We start from the raw sequence: 22,463 nt of genomic DNA, 5'->3' as shown, positions 1-22,463 counted from the left end.
CCTCACTAAAACTTCCCAAAATTTCAAACCCAAGCCACAGATTCCATGTAACCCTTAACCTACATTAGGAACCAAGGCTTCTGAACATCTTCACAAGATATCCTAAAAATTATCTAAGAAAAAAGAACAACCAACCCCCAAAACCCCAGGTTAATACACCCATATGTAGTTCTTTTACTCTGTGTAAAGCTTAGATGATCTTAAGTTCCTTTACAACCCTAACTGTTCTATGCAGGGGGGTTGGAACTAGATGATCTTAAGGTCCTTTCCAACCCTAACTATTCTATGATTCTATGAAACAGTCATATAGGAAAAAACATCTACTCTGAAGCTATAGGCTGGGAAGGCTGATTGCTGTCCCCTGCAAGATGGTATAATAAAAACTAATGGAGCACATGGATAAAGACCTTTACAGAAGCCAGTAGAGCTTCTACAATAGCAAATCCTCTCTGACTTGTTTTCTCCAATTCTATGAAGCTGTTAGCATGCATGTAAATAAAGGGAATATGAATAGAATCACAGAATGGTTTGGGCTGGAAAGGACCTTAAGATCATCCAGTTCCAATCCCCTGCCATGGGCAGGGAGACACCTACCACTTAGACCAGGCTGCTGAAGGCTCAGTCTAACCTGGCTTTGAACAGTGTCAGCAACAGAGCATTCACGACTTCCTTGGGCAGCCTGTGCTAGTGCCTCACCACCCTCACAGTAAAGAACTTTTCCTTATATCTAATCTGAACTTCCCCTGTTTAAGTTTAAACCCATTACCCCTTGCCCTGTTACTACAATCCTTGATACAGAGGACTGTATGAAACAATTTATGTAGGTAAGAGAATATGTGTATGTAAAAGAATACATACAATTATTCCAAAAGCCTTCCTGTAACATTCCATAGCAACATTATTAAAGATATAAAGTTGTCATGGGAGTGAAGAAAAGGTTTTTTGGTGGACTGAAAGCTGGTTAGATAACAGAAAATAAAGGACAGGGTTTAACAGATTAAATTACCATTAAGAAAATTCAAAAAGTAGGATACTCCATGGAGAAGTGCTTGGACCACTTTTATTCATCATTTTTAATTATTTGTAAGAGGTAGTGTGCACTGAAATCCCCAAGTTCATAGCTGATAGCAAGCTCCTTTGCATAGTGAAATTCACTGCTGATGGTTATCAACTCATGAAAGACCTCATCAGCCTGAATAAGCGTGCAAGAAGGTGGTAAGTGAGATTCAGTGTGCACAGATGTAAGATCAGGAATCTAAACGAAAAAAACCCACAACTCTTCATTAGGTTTCCACAATGCTGAATTTGGAACTAGCATTTACAAGTCAGGAAAGTGATTTTGTGGGCATGGTTGGCATTCCTCTGAAATCTATGGTTTAATGTGCAGCAGCAACCCAAAAACCCAAGTAATATTGGACATAGTCCTCAGGAAGAGCATAAAGAAAAACAGAGGGCACTGTTTTGCTGCTATATAAAACCTCTGTGAGACCATTACTTGAGTACTATGAAGCTCTAGTCTCCACATCTGAAGTAGTCAAGTCAAAGCTGATAGAGAGAAGGCAACCAATGCTCAGAGTGTCGGACACAAGCCTTATCAGGAAAGACTAAAACTGCCAAAACTTCAGTTTGGAGAGGAGAAGGCTGTGGGGGGATATGACTGAGATTTTTGTCATCGAAAGAGTAGGTAAGCTAAACATGGAACTGTTATTCAGCTAAATCACAGAGCAATTCAAAATAAATGAAAGATAAGTTTAAAACAGGAAAAAAAACAAAAAAACAAAACCACCAAAACCAAAACTTCCTCACACAACAGGTAATGAAACTTGCCACTGTGAAGGCTGACAGTAACAGCAAGTTCAAAAAGGCATTAGGCAATTCATGGACATTACGGAAATGGATTATAAAAGGACTGGCTAGGGATACACTCTCCGACGTCTCCAATCAAGTGATGGCGGATGATGGGACATTAGAAAGGGAATGGTTTATAGAAAGTGATCTAACTTATTACTCTCTCTCAATGACATATTCTATCGCCACTGTCAGAGACTGAGTGCTGGGCTATATGGACCATCGGTTTGTCTCAGCAGGGTATTTCTCATAAGCTTATTATCTTCACCAGCAGCAGTGCATCTGAGAGAGAGAGGGAAAGGAGAGCACCATCGGTGAAGAAAGACACAGTAGATAAAAAAACATGGAAAATGTGGGTACATGAAGGAAAAAGAAATGTTGCTGAATTAGGTAATACAGAAGCAGGAAGAAAAGCTACACACAGGGAACAATAGGATTAGTAAAATATGTTCCTAACATTTACATACACAACTTTTGGAATAGAAGAATAATACTTTCAGCAATAGGCAAATTTGGGTTGTCTTTTAATTCTGAAAATTTACAAATTTTACAGAGCTTACTTTGCTATAAAAGTCCCTCAATAACCTACAGTAGATTTTTGAGAAGAATCTCTGTTCTGGACAAGACTTCAAACACAACCTGGATTTTTACAGTTTTGTTCCACAAATATCATACACTGATAATTATATGCAAAACTCAGTGCTAGAGTATTTAAAATTAACTGACCTGTACATGAGACATTTTTGTACTATGAACATATGAAATATTTTTCCCTTTGCAAACAGCTTAATGTACTTTGAAGATGTAAAACATAAGGCTGCAAAAAATAGCATTAAGTCTATATTTTAATATGTATTGTTTTCACTCTACTAGTTTAAAAAAGCTTATATGCAGGCCACATGACTGGTTTTTGAAACATGCTAGCTCTACCACACATTACATAATTTTTCAGTTTCCTCATATAGATAAGCCCAGAAAAAGAAAGTACATCAAAAGGCATCTTCCAGACAATAAGCTTAAGAAATAAATAACTAAAATGTAGAAGAAATCTTGCAGTCCTTCCTAAAATTCCTTTTTTCATGACCAAAATCTCTGCAGCAACTTCAGAGATGCTTTTTTTCCCCACTGTCAGTTTCAGTTCAGCAAACTGGATGTTAAGAACTGTCATCAAATAAGAATGGGCCTGTTCACATAGGATTCATATTGATACAAATAGCCAAGTTAAGTGAACCACGGGGGAAAAATAAGGCCGCCTGAATTTCAAAAAAGCATTCTCATTCTTTGAAATATACTCTAGTGTATCAAAAATACACAACTAATATAATTCAGACAAAAATCTACAAATAAATAAAATGGCATTGGTCCTCGAAGAAGGATGCTGGAGAGGGACTCTTCATCAGGGACTGGAGCAATATGATAAGGGGTGATGGGTTTAACGTTAAACAGGGGAAGTTCAGGTTAGATATAAGGAAGAAATTCTTTGCTGTGAGGGTGGTAAGGTGCTGGCCCAGGTTGCCCAGAGAAGTGGTCCATCCCTTGCAGTGCTCAGCATTGGACAGGGCCTTGGTTGACATGATCCAGTATGAGGCATCCCTACCCACTGCAGGGGGTTGGAACTGGATGATCTTCAGGTCCTTTCCAACCCAAACTATTCTATGGTTCTATGACCTGCATTATTGCCAGTTCACAGCAGAGATGAGGTTGGAGAGGAATTCTGCAGACTGTCTAGTCCAAACCCCCTGCCCAAAGCAGTGGTTGTATTTTAATTTGATTGATCTATTTAAATCAGTCTTGCTGTGGCCAAGCAACCACTTCACAACTACACCACCTTGCCACATCTACCACAGCACTGAGTCACAGCTTTACAGTAAGTTAATAAAATAAGTTACAGGATAATACATTAATATGATCATCCTAGGGTAGGTATTAACCCCTTTGGAGAAACCCTAAATTCAAGGGAAAACATTGTATGCAAATGTGTTCACATTTTTCATTCCCATTTTTTCTAAAAAGAACTCCACCAAGTTTAAAAAAGAATATATAAAAAGAAAATGGAGAATACAATGAAGGAATTGCATCCATTTTCAGTAAATATGTTATAGCAGACTTCTCACTCTTACCATTTAAACTGGCAAGAAGAAATGAGGCATCAATCTATAGAAAATGCCACAGACTTTAATAGGATTATATTTTGCCTTGGCTTTAATGTAAAATAATAACAATAAAAAATCCAACCCTAAACCACTGATTTCAAACCCCAATTTGTCCTACCTACTTAAGTAAGGTTTCTGTCCAAATGGGAATCATTATAGCCAAAGTAACTCAAATAATAGTTCATATTGATTTTGTTGTTGTTGTTGCCTCATTTAACCATATTACTCTATAACTTGAAATAGTTTGGTTCAGAATATCATCTGTCTTTACAGATTGTAAAATCATTCAACATAGCCAAGAGCCTTGAAAGAAAATATTTTTGTCGTCACTATGACTGTGGATGCAGAAAATAACATAATTTCATAACTTTAATGGAGAAAAAAATCATCTGTTTTTATTAAAGTTCTACCAGAACAATATAGCAATAACTCTAATTCATTTTGCACGTCTTCTCATTTCATGATTTTCTGGGACTTTGCTACTTTAGGCTGGTCATGTCCTGTTCTATTCTGGCTGATTGTGGTTCCTGTTCTGAAGCAGATGCTTCGTTTGCTGCTTTCAGAATATTTCAATTAAAAAAAAAAAAAAAAAAAAAACCAACAAAAATAACCCACACCCAAAAAAAACCACAAAAAACCCCACAAAACAAAAAACCACCCACATAAAACATAAAAATTCAAAAACCCCAAAAAGCCATAAATATTTTTGCATGAAAATGCCCTGCTGCTGTGATAGAAGAAAACTCTGCTACTCTGATAAAGCTCTTGAAAGTTGATTTTGCTATTATTTTTTTAAATCTATAGAAACAGAGTGTTAAACCCCTTCTTGATGTATTTCCACGGAAATCTTTCATTTTGCAGCAAAATTTGGCATTCCTACATGCTAACACCATTACCAGATTTCATTACTAGCATCTACAACACATTTACTATTTATTACTAGTTCATAATTAATCTTCTTTTACCTTCTTTCTCTATGCATACTGTATGCAATGAGGACTTTTTTTTCTGATGTTGAATGGAGAATTTAATCAGGAGATAATGGCCAGCATCCCATCTCACATATGGTGAAGATATATTCCAGATGAACTTGGGATATTTTGTGGCAGGTTTTGCCCTCTCTAAAGCAGTGAAATCCAGCAGATCTTGCACATTACTATCCCCTGTCACATTGCCCATAATGCTACCAAAGGCACAGCTCACAGACACAAATAAAGGCACTATACCTAAAGACAGTAAGAATCAGATCTCTGTTTACATAACCACATGCCAGTTTTCCTGCCTTTGCCTCATTCAGGGAGCATTTCAAAATATATGTAGGGACAAACGAAGAATAAACTAGGATTCTTTGGACCCACAACAATGAACATTTATCCACAGCTACAGTGGAATGTATCTGTAATACAACTGAGAGCACATATCCATCCTGAAGAGATGCAATAGATGGAATGGGATGAACAAAGCCAAGATGAGCATTCATAATTTATTTAGAATGAATCTTTGTTGACGTCCAGTGGATAACGCAGAGACTTTTTCTCACAGGAACACACAGTGAGTAACATCCATCCTTCCCACATGCTGCGTACTCTTCAAACCAAATGTGATAGTGAACAGGAACAAAATATAAGCAGACACTTCAAGAAAATAAAAAGATGCTATAAAGACTAGACTGCCACACATAGAGAGTTAACTGCATACCAGCTGAATAAGGAACCTGACTTCTGAGTGTTTGACCTCATGGCACTCTTCTATAGCATATTTTTTAACGTAATAAAAACAACTGGTTTTAACTGATCGGATTCAAATTCTGCAAGAAGACATGCTACCATATACACCTGCATCTGCACGTATACCACTGAATGCATGTACTCGAAAGTAGCCTTATTGAATTCATCAATTCAAAGCCTTAAATATTAAGGGTCAGGGTTTTTTTTCCAGTACTGTATATAACTTAACTTCAAAGGAACCATAAAAAGCGTACCTCAGCAGACTTTGACCCTAGCTACAGGCAACAGATTGTCTCTAGCATTTTTTACTATTCATAGTCTCTGCTGGTGATCTGCTAGGAATGGACACAGCATTGCACAAAGATAACATCTTACTACATTTGAGCATATTTACTAGCCATCTGTACTTAACAATATTGCTTTCTCTCCTCTCCACAGATGCACATTACTTTTACTTCTAATCATAAAATCCTCTAACTTTCCCCTATAATGACTCTAACACATATTGTGACAAATTAATACATCCCTATAACCTGCTTTTCTGAATACTTTTTCTTAGAATTGCCAATAGACCAGTACATTCATGTAGCTTCGGGTATTTTAGTTCACTTCTCTACTGCTTCCTTTTCTCTGTTTACAAAGTGAATATACTAACTTTTCACAGTATTTTCACACAGACCATGCAAAGGGATTTGGGCATATACTACACACCAGGCAGTATCACATGTCTCAAAATAAGAGTCAGAATATGAATGGAGATTCATTTGAAATAACCAAATTAGAACAGGCTCTGTCTTAGATTTAGTCCATTCCACTGAGGGTAACTGCATGTTTTACGTAGCCTACATATTTATATTTGGAAAAACAAAAAAATCTCCTATTACTTCATAGTCTTATTCATGAACATCTAAGTAATTTCTCAGTCATTTCTTTAAATTAATGAGGTACAACTTTTTCTTTCATAAAAAAGTAAGAAAGTTTGCTTATACAGCCAATGTTTTACAAGACAGCTCTAAGATCAGAACGCTCCCTAAGATATGGGCCAACGAGGCTGAATTTCCTCCATCCTCACGGAAGAGTTTCAAAACCACTTTTCCCACTAAAAGAGTGAGAAAATGTCTCATTAACTAATCGGTGGCTCACAGGCGAGGGGAGGTATATCCAGTGTGTCCAATTCCCACTACCAGGGAGTAACAGTTAAGAGGATAAAAATCATGGAATACAGAATAAAGGAGAGACAACAAGAGCAAACTTGGGAATGGGAATTAGCTTAGCAAGAAAAGCCCTGTGTCCCACACATAAACTCAGCACAGTTCTCACAAGATGAAAGTTCACATCAGCACAGCAGACCTGAGCTATGCAAGCATGAAGACACCGCATTCCTCAGTATGTTTCATGTTTTTTTCACCATTTCTAGAATATCCATAGATTTCCCAGTCCAATAATTAGGTCAGGGAAGGAAGACTGGAGCTCTGCTATGATGATCTGATCTCTGAACAACTGCCTGTGAAAAAGTGACCCCTGAACCTAGAGAATATTAACCTATGCCTACACGCACTTTCAGTGAGGAGGGACATTCTTTCTCATGAGGAAAACACATATCCTGATTTCAATTTTTTATCCAAGGACTATGTGATTTAAATGAATGAATCCTTGGAATAAAACAAACAAAACCACAAACCAAAAGCAATATAACCCCACTTGAAATGGCACACAAAATTACAGCAAATAGTCTAACTTTTAGATTGCCCTGTGTAGAGTCAGGAGTTGAACTCTGTGATCTTCATGTGTCTCTTCCAACTCACGACATTCTATGATTCTTATATTGCTAAAAAATGCAAGGTCAACCATAAAAAGCAGAAAATTTAGAACATATGTGCACTAAGATAATCTATGCAACTTGAATTTCTTCCCCTCTTATAGGAATCAAATTCTCTTTTTTTGCCATAGAACTTCTGCCTCACTCCATGCATAGTATAGTCCAGTCTGTTGCATGGACAAACCAAAAGTGAACAATTAAAGAGCTGCTGTCTGCCAAATTTGTGTATTTGGCACAAACCAGGAAGGTGAAAGGTATAATTCAGATAGAATTTCCTCTTTGCAATTCTCTATTGATGCTCTTACCATTTAGCTTTATAAATGAGCAAGCCAAGGGCCATGAATTAAGCTTTTCACATGTGGCTGCTAATCATATTTCCATTTTGTGATTGACCAATTTGAGATAATTGAGGTTGATGATATTCAGGCATCTTCAGTACAATTCACAGGTCCAGTACGGAGCCAGAATTCCATCTGTAGTTATTTGAGACAGGAAGGAAATTCAGAACCATTCCAAGGTGGACACATAAATTGAGATGTGACTAACAAGCCTAAAGACTGCCAATTCTGTGCACAATACTTGCAACAAAATGTGAAAACAATGGGAGGCATAATGGGAAGACATAAGTGATATAAAACCACTAAATATGCTAAAAAAAAGAAAAAAAAAAATCAGATTCAAATCAGGTGAAGCTGGAAGCTCAATACAGTGGACACTAAACAATCTGGCATTCGGGATTTTCATCTATACTGCAGAAATAATAATACCTCCATCTCACAGAAATATTATGAAGGTCAATTCATTAATGTTCATAAAGCTTGGGAAACTACAGTGGTGAGCACTTCTGTTGCAAAAGTCCATGGGGAACTTAATATTCAGGCATGCTCTGAGTTCCAACTATGCAGAGAAATACTGAAGTGCTTTCCATTGAGCAAACACTTTTCATTTTACTAAATTAGACCTATAGAAGAAATACTGATCATGTAACTAAAAGCTGTATGCACAAGCAAACTTCATTTAAGAAATCTGGAAGTTCTGAGTGCTTTGTTTTGCAGCCTTAAAAGTTTTAAAATTGTTTTGAAGCTGTAATTGCATGTGTTGGCCATGAAGGGTCTACGTTAATGCATTTAGGATTAATATTTGATTAATGAGCATAGTGATGCAAAAAGATAAGTATTTGCAAAAAACAGAACAAGAGAGTCCACTTGCTTATACTACTACAGGTTGCTTCAAATCTTCTAAGTTCTTAAAGAAGCTTTTAATGTGCTGTGCTCTTCAGCACTGAAGAGTCCGGGTTGTAATTAATGCAAACATTTAAAAAAGAAAAGTATGTTATGCTTATCACACATTTCATAAAATTACTATCATTTAATTACAGAAGTGTCGTTTACGCCTCTCTAGTTTTAAACAGAATAGGGTTTTGCACCTAGCATTAGATCCGAACTGTAGTATATAGGAAAAATCCTTCCAAAATTATCTTATTTACCACTAAAGTAACTCTGTTCATTTACCATTAAGTGAATTCTGAGCACTTACAAGTAAGGGTTAATACTTTTTTTAACATGGGTTTTCTCTGAAATGTAGCACTTCACACATTTCTCTTTCCCCTGAATAACCTTACTAGGAAGCAACACAGACTAACTAAACAGCTCAAGCTAGCTAAAATACTATGAATAGCTTATAACAAAGAATTTTTATTATTATTCATAGCAAAACATAGAACTATGTGCTATCACAGAATTGTTCTTAAACTGTCATTCCAAAATTCATCTTCTCTCTATTATCACTGAACTATAGTGTCATGTTGCATCTGCAGTTAAAGTACCTCCTTGACTGTTGTCAAGTACACGTGACTAAATGTTCATCTTCACTGGTCAACAAAATACAGTATTACCATCTATAAACACTGGGAATTTAAGTTTAAGACCACCTTATAGGAAATCCAGATAGAATCACAGAATGGTTCAGGTTGGACAACAGCATAAAGCTCATCCAGTTCCAACCCCGTGCCATGAGCAAGGGCACCTTCCACTAGAGCAAGCTGCTCCAAGCTCTGTCCAACCCAGCCTTGAACACTGCCAGGGACAGGGCAGCCACAACTTCCTTGTTCATCCATGCAGGCCTTCTTAAGTTACTTAAATTGGCTATTGAGGGTCTTCTTTTGTCAAAGATAAGGAGGGTTAGGAAAGCACAGCTGCAATGGGCCATGAGCTTCCATACCAGTTTCAACAAAAACCTAACACTATTCTGGCCTGCATGGATTTTGTACAAAGATTCGGTAATGTGCCTACTGAAACTGTGACTATACTACCGATATGAATGATACAGCAAGATTCAAAGGGATGTTTATTAGATAGCAAGACTACTCAGTAATTGACACTAAAGACCAGTTTTGGACAGAACACAAATCTTGTGCTTCAGGGTTTAAAGGCAGTCTATAACAATCAGCATTTGGGGAATAACTCTGTGGGAAGATGATCAGTTCAGCTGTTCTTAAACCTTTTCTAGGGTATTCGGTTGTTAAAGAAAACATTCTACATTAACTGTACATCTACTAAAGTGCAACTGTTACTGTGCTCTAAACTGAGGTCTTGACTTCAAACATCTTCTGCAGTTATTAACAACATGCTCTACAAATTAAAACCCCACAATTGTTCTTCAAGAACTCAAAGAGTTTTCTGTGGGAGACTTATTTGCATGAAAAATATGCACTTTCTGTTCTAAAAATGTACATCTTCATTCTTACTCAGTTTTTCCCAACTGCACCATCCCCTAACAATCAAGCTTCTGCAAAAGTAATAAGAACATTGCTTTCACCTTTTATCTTCTGTTTGAAGTTCTACTCAAATAATTTACATCCTAATTGTGATCTTCCCACTTCCTATATTAATAGCAGATCTCTCCCGAGTGCTGTATTTTAGTTTCTAAACGCTATGGACAAACACAGGTGAACCTAAAAAAATCATTGCCAACATACATACAGTGGGGAAAATATAAAGGAGCAAACCTGAGGAAACTAGATCTATCCTTATTAAAATTAAAATATGCTTTACTAACATATTCTACTGGATCATGCCTAGTTTTTGGCATGATGCTGCTATCTGATATGTTAAACTTAATTAATGTGAGCTATAATCAATACTTTCATCTCCACTTGGATACTCAGATCCCCACCCTAGATATAAGAAACTATACCTCAGCTTCCTGTTATCACAAAATACAGTTTTGACCAAATTTGACATTATGTGAATACTTTGAAAAGGGTGCCACTGGTTCCTTAGTACAGTTACCAACCTAGAGATTTATCATACTTAAAAAAGGCCAGTTCGTTCATATGGAATAGTTTCAACAATATTTCATTTTTTGATTTTCAATAAAGAAAATTAATTTAATGACTGAAATATAAATGCCAAAAGTAAGTTATTGTATACATCTCAGTGTAAAATGAAATGTTCAATTTACTTTTATTAGGTACTGAACCTGTATCTCACAAAGACACTGTGATAATAAGCATCCTAAAAACGTCACAAAATGCAGACAGGTTTCAGGTGTGTTACTAGTGATATCAGGTGCATTACCAATAGAAAGAGTTTTGGTAGAGGGCTGGATTTGTGATTTTAGCCAAGCAGACCTCCCACAAACTTCAGAAAGACGATTTATTTAGATAAAAACTGCATGGTAATGCTCTTTAATTCTTAAGTATGAGTCAGCTTTTATGTTTCATATTTAAATAAAGATTTTATAATTAGCAAAGAAAGAAAAACAAGTTTGGAGTGCTACTTAGACTGTGAGCCCATCTGCCTTGATCCTGCAGATCATAACAAACTAAAACTGCCATTAGCTTTATCCAGTTCTGTGTGCAGCAGGATCACAGATCATGGATCCTGAAATATGCAGCCTATATAACTTATGTAACTTAGCATGAAAATACACGATCAAAACACCAAACATTCTACACAACAAAAGCTGAGAGAAGTCAATGCTTGGATTGTATGTGCCTTGCTGTATTTTTAATTTAATTCAAATTGACTGAGGTATGAATTCTGGCTTGGATCCTGCACCCTGAAGCATGCAGGATGAAAGCTGCGCCTGCGTCAAGTCCCACTGCCTTCAGTACACTTGCATAGTACATAATGCAGGACGGGGGCCTGTGGGGCTTTGTTGGTTCACTCAAACATGCTTGTAACATTATTAAACTGCAGTACAGCCAATTAAGAAGAGCCTGTTGAATAAACATTGCAGTATTTTATGAGCACATAATCACCAAGTATTTTGGAAGTTTGCTTTTAGCATACTCTTGTACCTTGAAAAAAGGAACCTGGTGGTTTGTATACTATAGAGTAGACTTCTGCAGTACCATGCATTCATAAGCAAATGCTGCTGCAAGCAACCAAAAGCCTTCCTATATGCAAATACTTACTTTGCTGAGAACATTTTAACCTGAGAGTTAAGACAAATACTGCTCCCTGAAATCTTCCTATACACCAAGTAGATCTACCAGATCCATTTCTAAGTGCATCTAGCAGATCAGGCAGAAAACTAATTTCTTTTAATCTTACGTTGCCTATTTTTGCAAATATATCATCTGAAACAAAAACATACTGTGCTAAATACAGACCTTTGGCCCTATCCAATGACTTAAACACAGAAAACTATGCTTTTAGCCTTACTTTAAAGTCCCAGAATGTCAGACCTTCAATGATATTTTAATGTGTCTTAATTATCTGCATTATTGTTTTACTGACTTTTCACCAAAGTGGCAACAATGGGAGATCACTGTACTGAATACGTGGAGTCTCACAAAATGCTAAATTACTGTGAACATAAGCAAAAGGAGTCAAATTCAACCCTGGAAAACAGGTATGACTCTAATGCACTGACAACTGACACTCTTATTAAACTACTAAATAATTTGACTTAAAAGGCCTGAAACTGTTTTGGTTCAGGATGCAAAAAAGTATAAAACCTTCAGAAATTATAATTACATAGAACCTATTTCAAAGGTCTCCAACCATTAAGTCATAGTGGCTCACCCTTCTTCCCCTGAACTCTGCAAGAGTTTTGACACTATCTATAGCTGAAAACCAAACAGAATTGGAATCATGATATCCAAGATGAGAAAAGCTGTGTTTCGCAAGGATCAAATCTGCACAGAGTCTTACAGGCTTGTCATATTGATTGTTTATATTTCTTCCTTCTCCCCAAAACACAAAAAGAAATGAGAATGCACTCTAGTTGGCCATAACCTAAATTTGAAATCAATTGCTATCTAGCTAATAGCTAATTTTATTACCTATTTCCTAGCTAATAAAAGGAAAGTATACTGAATAAGTGAAGTTCATTTACCCTCAATAAGGTAAGCTGCACTAATTAAAAATTCTGCGTGTGAGCCTTTTAAGCAAAACACATAAGCAAACAAAACTTCTAGTAAAGTCTACTGAATAACATCAAAGTTAAATATGACAACAGAGGACTGCAATTTAATCTCTCCTTTAATTTTTGATCTTTATTCCAAAAGTATAATTTTCATATTCCAGAGTTGGTCAGAAGTACCAAATAGTTTGTGCTGATTTTACTTGTGCAATTAACGAACACCACTGAAAACTCTGCTGCAGAAAAATTATACAAAACATAAAATACACAGGGATATTATATGCTTTCTACTCAGAGAAAATTCCCACTTAAGGACCTAACCAATACATAAAACCCAATGCCAAACAGATTTGGCAACTTTTGACATTTATGCTGCCCCACTAAGTTTGTTGTCATATAATCTTCAGCACTAACGCTAAAAAAAGCCACCTTGAATCTACATCCAGTCCCTCACAAATCATTGAAGTGCACATTCAGTAATCACTGCGTTGTTTTTTATTTCTAGTTGGTGCCTTCTTAAAAAAGGGAAGGAAAGGACAAGAGGATGAGAAGAGTGAGGAGGGGAAGCAGATGTACACAATTTTGAATTTCTAATGACTTGCAAATGTTATCTGTACTAGCACCAATTGATTTGCTCGCCTGCCCACAATCTACGTACTAGTTTGGGGTCCAAGCATGGACTCAGGATTTGGCCTTGAATGCTGAAATCAAGATTTTTATTAATTTACTGACCACCCCAACTCTGCAGCAGGAATAAAAAAAAAAAAAAAAGCATCAACGAGACCTCTGCCTTTTCATCTCGAAGTCCTTATACAACCACTGCAGATCTTAAGTAAAAGGCTCATTGGCATCATATTACTGCCCCCCCACACCACACAGCTTTTCTTATTTCCATAGTAAAAGAAAAATAGAATAAATTACAGCCCTTACCTTACAAATCTGGAAATAATCTGAAGTGAGCGTCTCCTGGATCTCATCTCTGGGTGTCCCTGCAGCTCCTGCAGTCCCTCCTGGGTGGATGGAGCCTCCACCAGCCCCGCTTCCACCACCACTGCCACCACCACTGCTTCCTCCAGGGGATGAGGCAGTTAAACCGTCCAAAACTTTGCGAAAATTAAATTTCTTCATTTTGGAAAAATCTTTCGGAAGATTGGAGGGGAGAGAAAAGATGTGTCGTAACACATTCAGCTACATGGAGCGAAAGAGAAAGTCTGTAACGGTCCTCTGAGTGAGGCAGCACTTACAAGTCTCTTGTACCCAACACAACGTCAGTATTAGGTATAATTGATTGAAAAATACAAAGGCTTCATTTTGTCAGCTACCCGGAAAGGTCCTTTTAAAAAATAAATAAATAAATAAAAAATAATCCACACGCAGCAGAACTAAGATTTAATTCAAACAAGGAACAACCGCCATCGGGTTCTCTCACAAAAATCCACATTTAGCAGTGGCTAAAACCGAAAAGTAAACAAAAAATTCAAGCCGGCATCCAAAACAGTAGGCTCCATCTCTCTACCTTTCCTGCCTAAGGTTTGCCTTCGGTACTTGATTATTTAGCAGAACTACAAAGATTTGGCTACATTCGACTTCCTCCTCCCCTCAAGCCCCTCGCAGTCAGGGTACCTCTGCCTCCAGGGCTCCAGAGGAGCGGGCTCCCTTTCCCTGCCCGCAGTCGCGACTTCGCTCCCCAGCGATGTGCCCGCCCCGCCGCTACCGGCGAGGTGTGCGCTACCGGGAGGGTGCGCGGCGGTCCCACACTTTCCCGCCACCCACCCGCCCTGTGAGGATCCACCGCCGGTAACGAGCCCTAAGCCAGCCCGGCCGGTCCTGGGCTCACCACTGGTCCCGTCCCCGAGGTGACGGACCCCCTCAAACCCTCCCTGTCCCAGCTGCCAGTTCCCCTGCCGGTCACCGAGCCTGTGCCGCCGCCGTGCCCCCAGAGGCCGCTCCAGGGGGACCGGACTCCCTCGGCGACAGGGGAGGTAACCGGGGCGACCACTCGCTCTAAGGCAACGGCTCCTAATGGTCCCCGGGGGCGCCTGTAGGAGAGCGGGAGAGGGGCTGAGGGGATTGGGGCAGGAAAAGAGCTGAGAGGGTGAGCGCAGGGCGGCGGTGCCAGCCAGCTGCGGCGGGAGCACTCGCGGCCGTTCTCCGCGGTACTGAAACCTCCGCCGGCGGCAGCAGCCGCAGCTCCTCCTCCTTTTCCCTTCTTCTCCTCCTCCGTCCTCCACGCCCCGCCCGCCGCACCAGCGCGGAACCGAACACCGAGCCCTCCCCTCAACTCCCCTGTGGTGGGTATGGGGGGGAAGGCGGGACTAAGGCCGGTGATTGACAGCAGCGGCAGGTTCCGATTGGTTGCTGAGGTCAAGTTGGGTGGATGTGACTGGCGGAGAGGGGAGGAGGGCGCAGCCTCAGCCAGACGCTTGCTGTGGTGAGAGACAGCGCGGCTTCACCGCCGCTGTGATCCGCGGCACCTGATTGGGGAGCTCTGCAAAGATGGGCAAGCGCTCCAACCAATGGGAAAGGCGGCACCGCCAGTTTTCCGCCCCCCCCCCCGGGAACCTGTGAGGCGCCTTCCCTCCGCGACGCCCCGCCCCTGAGCCGACCGGGAGTGAGGAGTCTGGGGGCGGGGCTTCTCCCCGCGGGCCACGCCCCACTGCGGCGGGTTCGCAGCGGCCGCTGTGAGGGGGAAGAGCTCCCCGCGGCGGAGGGCTGAGAGCTGCGAGGCGGTGAGGCTCGGAACCCGCTTTGGTTCGGGTCAATGTGGAGAGCTGAAGTTGGTTTCTCAGCCTCTGCGGCGAGCGCAAACCCAGGCAGCCCCAAAATGTTATGGGAGGTAGCGGCCCTGGCGAGGGGGAGCCTCCGTTCCCTGTGGCGCGCAGAGCAACGTGTGCGGGTCGGTGTCCAGCCCGGCTTCTCATACCGCGTACAAATCCCCTTTTCCATACCGAGGGGAGTAAAACAAGCCACTGCCGCCCTTCCAGGCTCCAAAGTGGTGGAAGTCGGCGTGGGACGGCGCTCCGGCCTCTCAAGTGCGGTGCAGCACAAGGAGCATTAAACTCTGCACAACGCTCTGCATAAAGAAGGTTGTTCAGGTCAGAAACAAATGAGGTAGCTATTAAAAGTGACTCACAGCACAACGCTGTCAACGTAGTTGGAAGGTTGGAACTGACTAAAATGATGTAAGGTTAAATATGAAGTAATTAAGATGAAGAAAATCTTATGGACAGATGTGGAGAAAAAGAGAGTAGAGCAGGAGTCAGGGTGCGAAGGGCTGATAGTTCCACAGGGAACTATCCTCTAGGGAGGACAGAGAGAAGATGGTTAGTTTGAACTGAAGGAAGGACCAAAGTTAGAAGAATGATAAAAAGCCTTTGGAAGTGGAATAAGGTGCATACATTTTTGGAATATCACCAACATTCATCTTTCTGAGAATGAGTATGAGGAGCTGGGTATTGGCAATTAGATACTACATCAGAGTATCCAAAAGGGCAAATACAAAACCCAAAACCAGATACTGCCCAGCGAAACACTGAGCAGACCTGTTTAAAAACACCAGTGGAGAAAAATACTTGCGTAAAAATACTTGTGCATGTGAGGCACGTAGGTCCCTTCTGACAAGTTTGCTCTAAGCTAAATACAAGTCCAAAGCAAAAGCAGAGCAATGGAAATGAGAGTGGTGGGGTGGTAGACAGGACAGGGGAGGATGTAGGAAAACTCAATAACAGTGACGGCATGCACAGAAAGGAGTCCCATTGAATGATATAGCTGGTGAGAAGTTTTGTTGTTAGGAAAAAAGAAAAAAGAATGGTTTGGTTTTGACATTAAAAAAACCTTGCTTTTTGTTTAGTGGATTAAAAACAGTAAACAGGTGATGCATTCAGTTGCTGTTTTACACTGTGTTTGCGATGTTACTGATGTTTAGTACGACACTTCTGAGGCTGCAGAGTTTTGACACCAAGAGTTTTAAAGGGTTTGTAAAATGATGATGTGAAAAGATTTTTAGATGTTAAATTGATGTATAACAAATGAAATAAGGCATCCCAATGTACTGTGGGATATAGGTATCTGAATCTGTATTTTATCCAAAATAATACAGAATCATAGAATAGTTAGGGTTAGAAAGGACTTTAAGATCATCTAGTTATCTTTACTATCCAGTAAGGAGGGAGTGTATTCTTCAGTGTTTTAATCTTTTGTATTTAGCAGTAATCTTATTCTTCAAAGTCAAACAGAAACCAAATGTTAAAAGGGTAACAGTTTGCTAGGAAGATTTTTCTGAGAAAAAGGGCATCTTTAACAGTCTACATCATAAAAACCAGTATGAACTCTTATTTTGATTTTTGCTTAGGTAAGCTTGTTACTTTTATGTGTAGTAACGTAAAAGGATTGGTCAGAGTCAAACCTAGCAAAGGAGACTAACATTAATTCATCATTGTCTAATCTCAGTCTGATTCAAGAGCTGACCAAGAAAATGGAGAGTCAGGAAAGATGTGCTTACATCAGCTGACCAGAAAGTGATAGTAGTAGATTGTATATGCTTTGTATATGGCTGATCATTAGTGTTCTAGCCACTTCTCTCTTGGGTGTTTTTGCTTACCTCATCTGGCTTTCTTGTTTGGTTGGTTGTTTTTCGGCTTTTTTATAAAATTCTGCTTCACTCAATGGGCTAGAATATCCTGACTTTGTAAAGCAGCAAACACACTTTAATCTCAGGCTCATGCTCTTGGTTGTTTAAATAAAGACACGTAGAGGTGTGCAATAAATGGTGGTTTCACAGTTCACCCTTTTTAAATGATTCATACTGTTCCTTTTGATAATACATGAATCAGGAGTTAAGATTGATGACCCTTGAGAGAAATCATTGAATGCTCACCAGCAGCTGACTAGACCACAGCCTTGCAGCTATACCCTGCAGGAGAACCTCTGCTTGTGCAGAACTGAAGAGAAAGGACACAATCAAACACCAGCAACACATATGTGCCAATGCAGGCAAAACTGTGACTTACCATAGCTTCCCATCTTGTTAGACTTTGGGACATTTGCCAATACTATCCGTGTTTCTGTCTAATTCCAGAACATCAAATGGCAGCAAGCATAGTGTTCCTGCCTGCAGAGCCCCACTAAAAATATCCCCAGTCACTGCTGAGTATCTGGTTAGAACAGCTTGCTGAACTCTATCAATTAGGCAGATCTTAATCTATTTAATGTGTTTTATTAAGGCTGTATAATCCTAATGTTTTAATCAAAATGTCAAGCAGTACTAAATCAAATTCATTAGGAAAGTCCAAGTCTATCACATCCATGTGGTTACCTTGATCAAACAAACCTGTAATCTCATCAAAAATTGAAGTCAGGCCTGCTTGTCAAGACTTGTTTCCATAAAGCCATGTGGACTTTATTTCATTATATTCGTACCCTTTAACTCCTTATTGATTGTATCACACATAGCATGACTGCTTTAATTCATGTAACATCACTGTTTTGTCTAGGTTTACTTAGGATGCCAAGTCTGTTATTACTTTGGTCATTCTGCTTGATTCTTGGAATAACATGAGGTTTCCTTTGTCCCTTCAAATTTGTAGCTGTACAGAGAGCTGTTAAAGATTAACATTAGAAGGCTGGAAGTCTCCTACTGTTTTAGGCTCTTTGGATACTCAGGTGCCACAGAGACTGCTGATTGAAAAACAGCAGTGCCATTTTCATCCTCCATAGGTGTCAATGGCTAGAAAAATAATTCAGCATCTGCATGTAATATTAATACTTTTTTTTCTTTCATGAGTACAGGATAGAAATATTTACCGTAAAAATTAGATCTTTTTGCGTGCTCAGAGACCAGATTTCGTAATGAAGAAGCTGTGACGAGGTGGGATGTGTCTGTACAAATCTGAGAATGTAATTTTGTAATGAGAGCTCCATTTTGCACAGTGGGCCAAGTACACATATAAATTAGCCCATGTATAGAGTTACCTGTTACAGGTTGAGGTGATCTGTTCTTGATGCTGTTGAAAAGGAAGGTCCTGCACTCGCTTGAGCCCTGGGGGTTTTTGCCTCTTGGCCCTTCAGCAGTAAAAGAATTTCCCAGGAAAGTCAATAGTTTTTGCTTGGGTTAGTGATCTGGATTAGCTCTGCACAGGGTCAGGCAAGCACCAAAGTCAGTGCAAAAAAGAGGCAGAGCTGTAAGCCTTGGACAGAAAGGTGAGGGTAGTCTCCCTTTTGTTAATTCAGCTCAGGCATGCAGTATAACTTCATCACAATGTTGGCCTATTGGGTTATATTCTAAATATATGCCCTACCCAGGAAGGACTGCATATCAGTGAAGAACTATCACAAGCCACCTAAACAGCAGTCAGGGGCATAGAATTTAGTCTTAGACTGCCCTGTTGCAGTAGAACAATGCATTTCTTGCAGAGGGTTCTCCTAAAGCTAAGGAAGGACTCAATGTAGATATGTTTGCTCTGGAAGCAGGGGTCTTTTTCTAACAGATGGTGGGGTACAAGCTGTAACAGAAGCCACAGAAGAGTTAAAACTTCAGTGATTATTATTTGCACAGCAGTTGCTTGCTGTATCTTTATATAGGCAAATATGGAAAACTCTGGACATCTAATTGAGATAACTTGAGTTCTAGTCATGACGATGTGGGGCCTTACCTGGGACACAAAACTGGTCTAAGATGCTCAGCGAATACTAGGGTAGTTAATATATGCCATATACCATGTCACCACAGATTTCTTGTCAGCCTTCACTGTAGTTCTCAGGCTGACCTTCTGGTCTTCTCTCTGGAGCCAGGTTGCATTGTATTCCATGCAGTTATCTAGTTCTTCCTCTTGAGCCTTTTTTTTTTTTACACTTCACTTTATAGATCACTGTCTGTCACACAGCTTAGTTACCTATTTCACCTCTTACCCCTTCAGAGAGGATTAAACAAAACAGTCTGGTTTTCCCAGGTCCTGCTGTGAGTCAGGCTATTTGAACTTCTAATGACCCAGGTTTGCAATCCAGCTTGCGCACATCAAATATATCTAAAGGTGTAATAGTTCATTAAAACATTTTTAGTAACTGGCACAGACGGTTGGAAAGAAGAGTTGTTATTTTCTTACTCTGGACTTTTAATTTCCAGCAAGCTTATGTCTGACTTTTGATCAATACACGCCTTTTCTGAAGCTTTTTCAACATATTTTCGTTGCTGCTTTTTCCATTCGGAACATTTTCATCTTCTCTAGAGGCTGCAGAACAGCAGGAACCGATGCCTTTTCGAAGTCAGTTGTTATTAGTTCTCAGAACAGCTTTCAGAAAAAAGACAGCTATGAAAATGGAATAGCCACTAGCCTTTCAACAGAATTTACCTACACAGGTAATACATAGTCAGAACACCAAACTGACCAATCACCCTCCCAGACACATTAGCAAAAGATTGCAGATCTCCAAATCATCAAGGATAAGTTTTCAGACAAAGAATTTAAAGCATTAGTTGAGCATGTTAGATAATCTACTGTATTTAAATCCCTTGAGAGAAGAAGATCCTTTATTAAAGCAGAATCAGTAAGAGCTTTAGCAAGTCAGGAAGACTGTAATTCACAGTGAATATTCTTTTTGTTGTCAGCTTTGCTACAAATTTGACGTTTCCCATTACTGCTCGGAGTGTTTTGCAAATTATCACTGGCATTTGAAATGACAGCTAATGTATTCCAAATTGTTAGTTCATTTTACTAGATTCTGCACTAACAAAGGTCTCAGTTAGGACTGGGCTACTTGTCCTGGTTGCTTTCAAACCCACACAGTCTTGAAAGTTTGAAACATAATCTTGGAATTCATATTCCACTTACAGGACAGTATAAAATAAAAGCATAAAGAGTTAGAAAAAAAAAGAGAAACGAATAAATTCAGTGAGTCTATACTTGCTTTATAGAAAAGCCATTAGCACAGTTTGCATTCTGGGGAGGGGGGGGTTCTTCCAGTAGGCGCAGAAAAAGACACTGATTTTTAGCTGGGGAAAATTTCAGCTGCCCTTCAATATCCTTCAGTTTAAATTATAGGGTAAAAAGGTTCATTCACTCAAACTAGTCTGATGAATCATAGGAACCAAAAATATAATGTGTCAGTTCACAAAACATCAGATATCACATCCTTGGTCTCTGTGCAAAAAAGTCTTCATAGAAAAGTCTAGACCTGCTGTAACCTTGGTTCAAGAGCAGGTGACTGATATTTCATATAGATAGCCTTAAATTTAGTGTAGATATTTGCATAAAAGAAGAGTTGGTAAGATGAAAGCAAAGAGGAGAAAAGGAGAAGAGCAAAGGAAAAATGGGGTGCATGTTTCAGTATTTCAGTCCTACTGTCATTAAAAGCTTTCAGATTTATGTCTGCATCTTTCATTTTTAACAATTGAGATGTTCTGTAAATACATTACTATTGACCTGCAAGACCAATACTCTTGTCTCTTCTAGCCTAAGCAATACTTCATAACAAACAGCCTCAACAGAAGACTCCAAATGAAGAAATGCTACCTGCAGTCTGACTTTCAACCCTTTTTTGAAGTCTGTGACAAAAAGCTAGCCAATACTCTGTGGCATCACTCCCCTAAGCCGTCCCCCAAACCAGGGCCACATTCTGAGCACAGCTACATCCTTTATCACAGAAGGACTGTGCAGTCCACCACATCAGCTTCCTAAGGATTACATCAGGCTGAGCTAGTCCACGGGTGTATTTGATCACTGCAATGGCTCTTATGCCTTCCTTCCCACCCTCCCTTCATCCTGCTTTTTTCCCCTCCTTTAATCTTAATTTAAGAACAAGTTGAAGGCAGATTGGACTGTTATTTCTCCTCTGCAAGTATCCTATGAAATATTCCATCCTAGTCTCAACGCTTCATTGAAAGGGAGTCTGGCAAAAATGTTAGCAGGGAAAATCCAGTCAGTCCTGGAAGTTAAAAAAAATGTTTCTTCATGCCAGGGATGACAGCTGTATTATTCCTCAGCCATTGCTCTGTCTTTCAGGCAGGGATTTTCTTTATGCCAGTGTGATATATCAAACAGGGATTTGGTATGTAGTGCCTGTATTGGCTTGGCTTGGATTGAATTGTCTCAGGAGCTATCCCATCTGCATCCTTCAGTTAGTGGATATTTGCAAAGTGCTTTTCCAGCCAAGTTACTGCAGTGCTGATCTACAATACAATGCTGAACGTAAAGCCTGTCCCTTTGCAGTTTGTATGCTGTGTGTAATTATACAAATGGCTATTTCTTCAAGCACTGGAGGAAATGAAAATGCCCACTATCCACCACAGCCCGGATTTGAGCTTAACTCTTCAGTATATAATCAGAGCAGTATTTTAATTAAGGCAATAGGAATTATTTATTTTCCAGTTCAGAAGCTCAAGCCAATGTTAAAATATTTGTAAATATGTTGTAAGAAATGTTAAAATAAATGTTAAAATATTTGTAACTGTATTGTAATAAATATCTTAAGTGTAAATTAAGATAGGAGATGTCTGCTTTGAAATTATAAAAGTTATTTTTTCGGACTGTTGCAATCTATTTGTACAAG

General features: G+C 39.4%; 1 protein-coding gene across 2 annotated transcripts in view; it reads right to left on the bottom strand.

The window, feature by feature from the left end:
* Positions 1-14,573, bottom strand: part of STXBP5L (syntaxin binding protein 5L) — a 189,129-nt gene extending 174,556 nt beyond the window's left edge. For both annotated transcript variants that reach the window (XM_080613872.1, XM_080613873.1), the window contains exon 1: positions 13,851-14,573. In XM_080613872.1, the coding sequence (XP_080469998.1) occupies positions 13,851-14,048 (198 nt within the window). In that variant the 5' untranslated portion in view covers positions 14,049-14,573. The remainder of the gene's footprint in view (positions 1-13,850) is intronic.
* Positions 14,574-22,463: the final 7,890 nt, after the last annotated feature.

This window comes from Psittacula echo, assembly GCF_963264785.1.
Source record: "Psittacula echo genome assembly, chromosome: 3".
In the NCBI taxonomy this organism is placed as follows: domain Eukaryota; kingdom Metazoa; phylum Chordata; class Aves; order Psittaciformes; family Psittacidae; genus Psittacula; species Psittacula echo.
Note: the sequence above shows the minus strand (reverse complement) of the source record. Positions and strands in the feature narration are given on the sequence as shown.